Below are 12753 nucleotides of genomic sequence, written 5' to 3'. Positions count from 1 at the left end.
GACATCATGCTAGCACTGAGCTGGATAGGAGTTCTATATAGTGACATGACTTTCATTCTCTCTAAGAGGGAGTTAATCTGCTTCTTGCTATAAAATTCCTTGGATCTGGACCTACCTCTTAGAGAAGTTCCCTACCTGTTCCCTATAGCAGCTTCATAACTGATAAAACCAAATTTATGATTATTTGAGTGTCTAGTATTTCTCTATTGAATTAAATATACCCACACAATTTTTTTTTTAAGATTTTATTTATTTATTTGACAGACAGATATTACAAGTAGGTAGAGAGGCAGTCAGAGAGAGGTGGAAGCAGGCTCCCTGCTGAGCAGAGAGCCTGATGTGGGGCTCGATCCCAGGACCCTGGGATCATGACCTGAGCTGAAGGCAGAGGCTTTAACCCACTGAGCCACCCAGGCGCCCCACAATTATATTTTTAATTAACGTGTTCATAATAGTTAAGGACAAGGCTGGATAATGCAGGCCTTCCTTCCTAGAGCAGGCCACTTCCTCTGTGGAGATGCAGGAAACAGATGAAGCTGTGAGTCCTGAGGAGTGTAAGGAGTAGAGTTGGGCATGTTGAGTTTTAAAATGTCATGTTTTAATAGGCTTATTCCATCTAAATTTTAAAAATATGTACAGATTGTCTCCTATGTACATAATTCTTGCAAGATGCCACAAAGATATGAAAAAAAATTAAAAAATACTTCAGGATTTGAAAATCTAGCTGGGAAGCCAAGACAAAAACACAAATAACTAATTAAGAGCAGAGGGCATGACTTAGGAAAGAGGAGTATGGGTGTGAAATGTTCCACAATTCCTTTGAAAGTTATTATGGGCTGAAGTTTAGGGAGAATTTACGGAGCTTATGAAACCCGAGTCAGACCTTGACAGAGAGGAGAAGTGTAGAGAGACGGAGGGTGAGTAGGAAATAAATGGCATGCCAACATTATGTACATATAGACCTGGTGCAAAATGAAAATGTAGAGGCCCTTGTTCAAATTAATAAGCACTTTAAGGCAGTGACAGCAGAACATTAAACCAGGTGCAGGTCCTTCTAAATAGAGGGCCTGTGTAACTGCACAGGTCATACACCCATGAAGCTGGCCCTGGGTACAAATGCAGATGTCAGTGCCTCATTTGGGGTGGTCAGTATGCTTGTCTTTTGTTTAAAACTGTCCTTTGGAAATGGTTGAAAGGTGGAGTCCTGCCCTTTATTAGGGCGGGAATCTGATGCATAAGAAGCAGCCTGTGTGAGCCTTCCTGAATGAGAATGAGTTAGCTAGGTGAATAAAACATTGAGAGAGGTTGCTTAGGCTTACTAAGTTTGGGAGGGGAGGGGTCAAAGTTAAACAAGACATGGCGTACCTATGAAAGAGAGCTCTGAAGAACTTTGAAGCAGAGGATCTTGGGGATCTGGGCCAGAGTCAATAGGAAGTCATTAAAGACTTGGAATAAGGTGACAGATGTGAGCAGCAAAGGAACTAAAAAAACTGAGCTAAACATGAGGTCCTATGAAGAGGAGGTATCAAATGTGAGGAACAAGAGGGGCTCACATTCCTGACCTCAGGGGTCACATGAAGCAGTGTCTTGGTGAGGCATAAGGAAAGAAACAGGGAGACATTCTTGACACGTGGGAATGTGTGTTAGCTGGAATAGTGACATCTTTCCTCCATTTGCAATGTAATTGATGAGGAGAAATTTAGTTTAAAATAACCTTCAGGCAAATATTTAGGAGCACTAGACTCTGGTGGAAAAATTCCTGAAATGGAAGTGTGTCAGCTAAACCAGTTCTGTGACATAAACGTATTCATAGAGACCCTTTGGTACAGAGCATTAAAGATATAAGTTTTATCTGTAGGTGATTTATGCTTAGAGAGATAACTTTTAAATAAGAGAACTTTGAAGTTAATGACTCTTGGGTAAACACAGTTTTGTAACAGTATATAAATGAGGTTTCTGTTTATTTTGTGAGAGACTGAAATTTAGTTTGACTTTGGGGGTGATATCGGAGATAAACATAAAAATGGTATTTTCATTTTGGTAATTTTGAAAGGTTAAACAGCACAATGTAGAGTATAGATTTTGATATAGATAGTTCTGATGAATCCTCGGAATGTAACTCTCTGTATTAGCTACCCTATTCTTAAAAGAGAAAACTAATAGCCTTCCATTTTTGTTTCTGTCTGTGTGTATTTTGATTAGGATTAAAGGAAATATCCTTCTATTAAAAGTGCTTCACATAATTCCTAGTATAACACAGATGCTTAACAAATATTTATTCCTTCTTTTTCTCTGTATTAATGTCAATCTTTTTATCCCTAATTATTTTTTCTGGATTTTTTTCCAAAAGAGTTTTCAAAAAACTTTTTTGCCTTATGTACAGAGATTTAGCTTTTTGACCTCAATAAAATCTTGATACTTTTAGATTTATAACCTTTATCAACTCAGTAACTCTCACAGATACTCATCACAAATAAAAAGTAACCAGAGAACCTCTGTTAGGTAAAATTTAAAACTTTTGGATGTTTAAAATATTGGACATTAAAACTCGTATCTAAAATATTAAGAGATGGGGACGCCTGGGTGGCTCAGTTGGTTGGGCCGCTGCCTTCAGCTCAGGTCATGATCCCAAGGTCCTGGGATCGAGTCCCGCATCTGGCTCCTTGTCCAGCAGGGAACCTGCTTCTCTCTCTGCCTCTGCCTGCCACTCTCCCTGCTTGTACTCTCTCTCTGACAAATAAATAAATAAAATCTTAAAAAAATAAATAAATAAAATAAAGTATTAAGAGATCCTAGAGCTAAACTTATTCAACCCTCTCATTTATGGATAAATGTACCAAGTTCTAGAAGAGTGAAGGAAAAAAGATTTTAGGAAAAAAAGGATTTGGTTGCAGATTACTGTTCCCTGGAGGTCTGTGAAGTGATGCTTATTACCCTGAGAGAGGGAGCCTAAAGAACAGGGAAGACTTGAGACAAAATAGAGCAACTGTGTCCTCACTGTTTTTTCAGTTGCCAAAGATGGGAATGAAGACAAAATAGATACCAAGTTGATAAAGTTAAAATGTAGTGAGAATCACATTTACATATTTTATTTCTGAATATAATTGAAAATATGGACATGGTGGAAGACAATTATGCACAGATTCTGTCATTAATAAATATAATGTGTTCTATTGGTTAATATAAACCTTTTCAAGACCCTAATTGGGTAATTTTTTTTTATCTTACAGAATCCTGGTGAAATATTTATTATTTTGAGAGATGAAGTCATTGGTGATACTGTGGAGGTTGAATTTACAACAAATAGTAAACGCATTAGGACACAGCCAACCCGTTGGAATAAGACAATCTGGTGTATGAAAGCTTTAGGTAAGAAACTTTTTTATGCATTAATAAATATAAAACATCATCCTGAGTTTCTTTCAATAAATTTATGATAAATGGTTTCACTTCCTTACAGAAACTAAGATTGCTCTGCAGGTGCTTCCTGTGTGTAGCTTTCACATACCCAAGGTGGTTATTAGTAATCTGGATTCCCAAAAGTATGAATGTGTAAATTATGAGAAATTAGCTTGTGGACCATGTGGTGAAATGACTGCCTGCAATAGCACATCGTTTTAAATATGTCAGCAGAGAGCCCATTAATATACATCAGTGATTAAATATGGAACTAAAACTATATGCTTTATTCTAATAGGATTAATGAACATTTGGATTTTCATTCATGAATGTTATCCTTACCTTTTTTTTTCTTTTGTCTTTTTTTTTTTTTTTCTTTTTGCCAAGCTTGTGAATTTGGATGCTTTGGAAAGCATAATTCTTTTTCACTATTTATCATCATGGTACCATTTCTATATATAATCTTCCCTCTTTTCCTTATTTAACTTATGAGGTTAACCATTTTATTATCCCCCTTTGCTTGTAGCATGATAATGTAGCAGATTTAAAATTCCAGATAGAATAGCCACACCTCCACAATAATTGTACTAAAATCACAATCTACTATGTTAATTTCTGAATGTTTTGATATAAATGTAGGACTACTTGGTTTTTGAATTTATGATATCATTTAACAATCAGAATAAAATTACCTTGTGATACTTCTTAAATGTGAAATTTGTAAAAACTTTTTACCAAAAAAAGTACACAATCTTTTTTTTTTTTTAAGATTTTATTTATTTATTTATTTAAGAGAGATAGCGAGAGAGGGAATATAAGCAGGGGGAGTGAAGAGAGAGAAGCAGTCTCCCCACTGAGCAGGGAGCCCAATTCAGGACTCAAGTCCAAGGCCCTGGGACCATGACCTGAGCCAAAGGCAGATGCTTAACGACTGAGCCACCCAGGCACCCAAAAGTACACAATCTTATTATGAATCTATACATGTAATAAAAACCTTTAAAATTGGGGCACCTGGGTGGCTCAGTGGGTTAAAGCCTCTGCCTTCAGCTCAGGTCATGATCCCGGGGTCCTGGGATCAAACCCCTCATCGGCTCTCTGCTCAGCAGGGAGCCTGTTTCCCTTCCTCTCTCTCTGCCTGCCTGTCTACTTGTAATCTCTGTCAAATAAATAAATAAAACTTAAAAAAAAAAAGCATTTAAAATTAAATATGATGTGAAATTCATCCTGAACTTTTTTTTTTTTTCTTTTGGAAGGTAGCTATTATGAAGACCATTTACAGAACATTTATAAGCATTTCTATTGTGTTATGAAAAGCATGCATCTCCTCTATGGATTTCCTTGCACAGGTTAGGTCAGAGTTGAATTATAGAAAGGGAAGGACTGTATACCAGGCACTTACAAACATTTCAGACACTGTTCCCTGTTATGGGCAAGGATATGCAGAAGTGAGATGAGAAAGAACTTTGTCTCTTTTCTTTTTCTTCCAAAAGCCCCTTATTTACTTATGCCACATTTTAAAATGATTTAATGAACATTAATTTCTAACTAATTAGTTTTCAAGTTTAAACTAAATCTAGTTGGACTAAAATTGCTACAGCAAAATCAATATTGCAAATTAAGAAGTACTTAGATAATATTTCCCAAATAGCAAATCAAAGTGTCAAGTAAAATTATTCACATTAAGATTATATGTTCAGCTTACCTGTAGCTAAAAGCAATACAAAGAACAAATTATGTCAAAATTCAAATGTTTTTCAGAAAAGCAGAAAACTAATAGTCTGTATTTTTCAAGATATGCCAGGCCATATGCTATGTGATTGCACAGCACATTTGTAGTAAAAAATAAATGAACCACTATTTACCAGTTATGTTATTTAACCCTTTCTACTCTTATTTTCAGCTAATACGTTCTGGAAATTAATGAGAACTTTTCTTACCAGGTGTTGGAATATATAGGATGGTTCCATGAAAGTGTGTGGGACATGCCTCCACAGAAGTGGCCCCAGAGTCTTATTTTTTCTGCCTCATACTACTGTTTCTTAACATTTTTGTAACCTTAGCAAGAGCTACATTTTACATTATAACTCAGTACATACTCAGAAATATAGTTAAAGCAAAGGTTTAAAAAGTTGTCATGAGAGTAACAGTTTTAGCCTTGATAAGTGAAGAACTTGGAAGTTGTCACTCCTATTCCTACAACAAGAAAAAGCTAAACAAACTGAAAATCAGTGACTTTTCCTGAGCTCCTCAGAGAGCTAAGGTTGTGGGCAAACCACCATCCCAGAATCTTAAAAGGACAGTAAATCAGAAGAGTGACATCTAAGATCTGCTTGGCTGGAGCAGAAGTCACTGGTGCCATAAAGTGGTAGGCACACTTAAATGGTAATTTTGATCAATTACTAAGGGTAGAGTGTGAACTAGCTCAAGAGTAAGAAATTCCTGAGAACATCCCTAATTTTGAGGGAGTCACCTCCAGGAATCTTACCAGGCTCACATAGTGAAGCTCTAAGGAAGATCTTCTAGAGGCTCTGCCAAGGATAGAGGAAAAATAATCATGGTGAAATACTCCCCGTATAATCTCCATAGCAACAGCCTACTCTTCAGGGAAACTACTTTACCAATGCCTTATCCCCCCTGGGGAAGGATATCTATCCTGTTGTAGCCCCCTCTAGCTTTTCTGTCTCACTTGGGGTGGGGAAAGAAATTCATGCCACAGGAGAAACACTTGTGAAGGTGACAGCCTAAAGATACCAGCCCACTTGAAGACCAAGATTTAATGACAAGAAATGATTAGAATGCTTCCCCCCACCGCAACCTGACTACCACCACAAAAAGGTCTCAGTATAATGGCAGAAGGTTACAGCTGGAAATACTGCAAGCTGCAGAATCTTTCTGAGGAGGAGTAGTTAGGGAAGCCCAAGGTCAAAAGGAAAGACAAAAACAGGGATAATAGAGGAATTTGAAGCCTCTGGCATCCACAGCTGTAGCAAACATGAAATATGGCCCCTCTGTCAGCCAGATCACTATTAATTCTTTCACTACATGCCTACTTACTTCAGTTTTTCTACCTGACACAGCATGTCTGGTTTGCAACAAGAAATTATAAGACATGCCAAAAAGCAAGAAAAAAACACAGTCTAAAGAAAAAAAGCAAATATCAGGCCAGACTTAGATGCAACACAGATGTTGGAATTATCTTACAGGGAATTTTAAATAACTATTATTAATGTGTTAAGGACTATAATGGAAAAGTGAAAAACATGCAAAAACATATGGGTAATATAAATAGAGAGATAGAAACTATTTCTTTTCAGTGCCAGTCAAAACCAACTCAGCTGTAACCATGATGTGTTAGTGGGTCACAAATCATAGGTGGAGAACTATGCTTTGTAGGTACACTGACCAATGTGGCCACTAGCCACCACTAGTTACTTAAACTTTATTATAATTAAATGCAATTTAAAATGAATTCTCTCAGTTGCACTAACCATATTTTAACTGCTTCATTAGAACATATCCATCCTCTCAGAAAGTTCCTTGAACAGCACTGAACAGCACAGTGTAACAGAGTTCTTTTTTCTCTACACAAGTTGTGGAATAAGAGAGTATCCAGCATGCTCTTTAAAGGCTAGTGATTTGTCCAGAATCTTTAGTGTAGCCAAGGAAACAATTAACTAGTGGCCAAAAGAGCTGTTTTTATTGTTTTGCGCCATTTACTGGGTAACTTTAGAAAAGTCCCAATAGTGCCTCAACTTTCTTGTTGATAAAACAATTTCTCTAATTACATTTTAAATACTTATAGACATTTGGAAATAAGAGAGATAAGATACAAGACAACCCTTAAATATCCAGCTGAAGAATAAAGGGTTAATCTTTCCCTCTAGTAATTCCTTTAAACATAAGGAGTGGCTTTTCTGGAATAACTCACCCTCAGCTTCTGGATAGGGTATGATAAACCATTTAAAACTTTATGGGGGGGGGCGCCTGGGTGGCTCAGTGGGTTAAGCCTCTGCCTTCAGCTCGGGTCATGATCCCAGGGTTCTGGGATCGAGGCTCTCTGCTCCTCGGGGAGCCTGCCTCCTCCTCTCTCTCTGCCTGCCTCTCTGCCTATTTGTGAGCTCTGTCTGTCAAATAAATAAATAAAATCTTTAAAAAAAATAAAAATAAAAATTTATGGGGATCATCTTTCTAAGTATTGTACTCCTTATATTGCATCCTGTCTTCTCTCAGTCCTCTGTTTATATCTCTTGATATGAAAGCCACCAAATTTGTTCATCCCCCTTCACCTTTGGGGATTCATGTTCAAGAAAGCTCCTAATTCTATGTTATCTCATATATAATCCCTGAACTCATTGGTGATTTCTAGGGGCAGGAAAGATCTTGATTAATATCTCACATTATCTAATAAAAGTCTATACAGGGGCACCTGAGTGGCTCAGTCAATTAGGTGTCTGCCTTTGACTCAGATCATGATCCTGGGGTCCTGGGATTAAGCCCCACATTGGGCTCCCTATTCAGTGGAGAGCCTGCTTCTCCCCCTCCTCTGCTGCTTCCTCTGCTTGTGCTCTCTCTCTCTCTCTCTCACTCTGTGTCAAATAAATAAATAAAATCTTTAAAAAGAGAGAGAGAGAGAGAGTCTATACAGATTTAAGTCTCTAAAAAATTTTTTCTATACTTCTTTGAATACCAAGTTAAGATGGAAAGATCTAAAATGAAAGTGGAAACATACTAGGGATCCTTCCCCATTACGAATACATCAAGTTCAAAAGATGGCCTCCATCTTTCCAGTCTCTTTCTGATGTAGAAAAATTGCTCATATGATTTGATTTCTGATCATCTGGGTCATGATTTAATCAGCCATATTACTCAAAATGTGGTTTTCTTTCTGTAAATACTCTCTTGTACAATAGCCAGAGCTTCGTGTACTAAATCTGGCTGGTATTGAGGACTTCACACTATTCACACACTTCACACTATTGTCCCAGAGCAGAATTATTTCTAGTCACCATTCCATAGTCCCTAGGGTATATAGCCATAATCATCATGGAGCAAGATGGCTTCTAAGACCCTTACTATCACTCCCAAATTTTGAGCAGCCTGATAAAGCAGTGGCTTTCTATCACCATCTCTGATTACAAAAGTCAATTCTATGCATCTCTTCCCTATTTCATATTCAGTGACATTACCTCATGTATTAGTCTCCTCTGGCTGCCATAACAAAATTCCACAGACTGGGTGGCTTAAAGGACAGAAATTTATTTTCCTCACTTTTCTGAACACTGGAAACCTAAGATGAAGGGGCAAAAAACTGTTTTTTGGCAAGATCTCTCTCCTTGGCTTATAGATGGCTACCTTCTTGCTCTGTCTTCATATGGCCTTTTCTCAGTGCATGGCACTTTTGGTGTCTCTTTCTCTTCTTATAAGGATACCAGTCCTATTAGATAAGGGCCCTACCTTCTGACTTCAGTTTAACTTTAATTATCTCTTTAAAGGTCTTATCTCTAGGGACGCCTGGGTGGCTCAGTTGGTTAAGCGGCTGCCTTCTGCTCAGGTCATGATCCCAGCATCCTGGGATCGAGTCCCACATCGGGCTTCTTGCTCAGCGGGGAGCCTGCTTCTCCCTCTGCCTCTTCCTACCACTCTGTCTGCCTGTGCTCATGCTCTCTCTCTCTCTCTCTCTAACAAATAAATAAATAAAATCAAAAAAAAAAAAAAAAGGTCTTATATCTAAATACAGTCACCTTGGGGGGTTAGGGCTTCAACATAGGAATTGTGGGGTAAAGGGAACATAATTCAGTCCATAGTCTTTGGTTGCTTGAAATCAGCCATGGTGGAAGTATATACACCACAGAAATTGGCAAAAACTATAAATCATATCTTTTTTATTTTCTTTTTGGAAAGTCAGTTTATCAACACAACACTGGGATAAAGAAGGCTTTACTAAATTGAGAAGGTTTCTACAAGACACATCTGCTGGTATCCCATTAATCAGAGGTTAATCCCAAAGTTATGTCTAGCTATAAGGAAGAACAGAAAATCTAGTCTTTTTAGTTAGATAGTCATGTGCCCAGCAAAAAAAAAAAAAATAATTAATTAATTAAAAATCAAGATTCTGTTTCTAAAATGAGAATAAACTTTGGGATAGGCAACTAACATTCTCTTTTAGATAATAGTACCTCTTAAAACTAACTAATAATAAAATTAATTAATTAAATTATGTAAAATAAAACAATTATTTCTTATTATTCCTTCCTTTCTTTGAAGAGTTTCTTAGTCATTTTAAGTGTGTGAATAATACTCAACACTGAGGCATGTCACATACTCTGAGACCTACTTACAGTGCTCAGAGCTCTCAGATTTTTCACCAACCAACACAACTCTTTGCTGTATTAATGTTCTTTTTAAATGTATGTTTCTTTCTAATTTTGGTAACAATTCAGAAAAAAATCAAAATTATATTCAAGTACAATTATACCAACCAGTGGAGAAATCTTAAGATGCCCTTTTTCTAAATGGTATCTTTCCCTTCTCACATACTTCCATAGCTTAACCCGATTTTTTTGACAAAATATCCTCTAATTCTATCTTCTTTTCCTCTCAGATTAATAAATTCATACACTTATAGTTACTTCATTTTCTAAAAAACACACCTTTCTAATGGTATCCACAGGTTTATTACTGACAGGAACTGACTTGTGCTAAAGGAATTCAAAGTTACTCAGGAACTTGCAGTAGTCTCTGCTAATGCCAGAAGTTATAAAAATACACGTGAAGTCTTTACGACTTTTTTTTTTTTTTTTTAAGATTTTGTTTATTTATTTGTCAGAGAGAGAGAGAGAGAGCAAGTACAGGCAGACAGAGTGGCAGGCAGAGGCAGAGGGAGAAGCAGGCTCCCTGCCGAGCAAGGAGCCCGATGCGGGACTCGATCCCACGACGCTGGGATCATGACCTGAGCCGAAGGCAGCTGCTTAACCAACTGAGCCACCCAGGCGTCCCGAAGTCTTTAAACTAGAAATATTAACTAATGTTTACTCAGAAGGAAGATGGTATTCCTCTGGTATGTGTAGCTCAACCAGAAAAATACTTTGCACGGCAGAGGGACAACCAATTAAAAGTTGAAAGAAATGTAAAAATACCCACAAAGATATAGAATCTCTTGTTAATTAAGAAACTGTCCTGGATAATGTAAATTATAATTTCATATTTCATTAAAAGAGTTCAAAAATACTTTATTTAAGGTGTGCCAAATATTATGCTTAACCTACATAGATAAATAACAACTGATAAGAAGTTTTTCTATCATAATTGAGGAGAGCAGTTTTAATATATATTAAATTGTTACCAATTTTTAGGCATGACCAAAGTTTTGAAGCCACCAATATTTATTTAATAAAAAAATAATATTCTAATCAAAAGAAAACCATATTGATTTCAGTTCCCATGGAAACATTAGGTGGGTTCATGTAAGGTTTACTATGTGATAAAAGGCTTCAGTTGGTTGATAAAGGAACACAGCTTCACAGAGAGTAGAAATACAGAAAGCAAACAGCTCTTAAGTTATTGGATTTGTGAAATACATATTTTTAAAGAATTAATGAAGGTAGTTCTGACTATTCAAAAACACTTTAGATCATGTTTTCCATAAACTGTTTCAGTCTGTTGTCCCTCATCTGGAAGGACAGACCACTTAAATCCCAGAGTCAGTGCAGGTTGACAAAGAATTTTAAATGGCCTGGGCCTTGAGATTTGAAATTTGAGTAGAATTTCTTTTTTTGCTGTTGCTCCTCTATAAGTTTGCTTTGTTATGTATCTGTGTTTGATGCGGGCAAGAAGTTCCATCTTCTTACACTATAAGCCTTTTTTCCTCTCCATTGCTGACTCTAATACCATTGCTTGGTTTGGTGATCTTGACTTATACTTGTGTACATTTCCAGTGTTAAATGTTACTTCCTGACTTTAGACAGCAAGTAGCAGAATTCACTTTCCTTCTCTTCTGAGTCCTTAAATTAATTGGCTTTTATTTTTATTAAAGAGCTATAACATGTAGGTACATTAATGGCCACACTCAAAATAAAATAATGCTCAAAATAAAATAATGCGCAAGTGGAACAGGGTGCTGTTTATGAAAAGACCAATTCAACAATACATATTTAACAATACATGTTTAATACATCCCAGCCAGATGAATCCATAAGGAATCTTCCAAGGTCTTGATTTAATAACCGACATTCAACAGATAAGAAATACAGCAAAGACAGTACTTCAAAGGACATCTCTTGAGAAGATTATTCTAAAATCAACATCATTATCAATAGATCTAATGGTACAAGTTATCAAAAATCAGTTCATTTGCTTTCAAGTTAGATTTTAAAGAATTTGGATATTTTAAGCATCCTGTATCAAAGAACTACCAAGCACATATTCTCATCTTATATCTCTCATGATTCATCACCCAACTTTCTTTCAGAAGGTGATCATCCCATTGCAAACTCTAATCTCTTTTCTGATAAACAAAATCGATATCTTCTTTCAAAATCGTCTTTCTAGGGGCGCCTGGATGGCTCAGTGGGTTAAGGCCCCTGCCTTCGGCCCAGGTCGTGATCTTAGGGTCCTGGGATTGAGCCCCACATCGGGCTCACTGCTCAGTGGGGAGCCTGCTTCCCCCTCTCTCTCTGCCTTCCTTTCTACATTCTTGTGATCTCTGTCTGTCAAATAAATAAATAAAATCTTTAAAAAAAAATCATCTTTCTAAAATCTACCAAAATTTATTTCCTTTGAATAGAGTAACTCCAGAACTCTCTTTACTATATGTGGGCAGCTTCAACTGATGAGATGTACCTCTGTTGCATTTTCTCTTACATTATCTTCTGGATGGACTTATTTTGGGAGGAGAGAACTTTTATACATATATATTCTTTATAATACAGGTTAGGTGTCTAGTCAAGAAATATGGAAAGAGAAAATTACAGCTTCTTGATCTACTTAAGCTTAAGATTGCTTTTGTTAGCTTTAAATCTCTCTGAGCAAAATTATAAGAGGTCCTTTAATCTCTTCAGGAGATAAAGGAAAATTAATTCTTAAACCTTAGAAACTTTTAAATATTCAAAGCTTCATGAGGTGCCTGAGGTTAGAATAGGTTTTTATGATCTTGTACAAAATGGCTTATAATCCAACCCCCAGATGTCTGGGTAACAGTTTTCCAGGAGAATTTGGGAAATATCTCCATGACAGAGAGTCAGAATTTTTTAAAAGCAAATGGATTTCAAGGCTTAATTTTGTTTACTTTTGTTACAATAAAACAAAAATAACTTTCTTGCTGAAATGATTTTTTTATTGTTATTCCTTCATATCGAT

The 12753-nt window shown here is 36.6% G+C and overlaps 1 protein-coding gene across 4 annotated transcripts in view; it reads left to right on the top strand.

Annotated features, from left to right (window-relative positions):
• Positions 1-12753, top strand: part of LOC111154080 (B-cell scaffold protein with ankyrin repeats 1) — a 307642-nt gene that overhangs the window by 86364 nt on the left and 208525 nt on the right. For all 4 annotated transcript variants that reach the window (XM_022513462.1, XM_022513469.1, XM_022513445.1 and 1 more), the window contains exon 4: positions 3231-3369. In XM_022513462.1, coding sequence (XP_022369170.1) covers positions 3231-3369 — 139 coding nt within the window. The remainder of the gene's footprint in view (positions 1-3230; positions 3370-12753) is intronic.

Source organism: Enhydra lutris, unplaced genomic scaffold, assembly GCF_002288905.1.
Source record: "Enhydra lutris kenyoni isolate GAN:26980312 unplaced genomic scaffold, ASM228890v2 scaffoldscaffold3, whole genome shotgun sequence".
Classification (NCBI taxonomy): Eukaryota; Metazoa; Chordata; class Mammalia; order Carnivora; family Mustelidae; genus Enhydra; species Enhydra lutris.
Note: the sequence above shows the minus strand (reverse complement) of the source record. Positions and strands in the feature narration are given on the sequence as shown.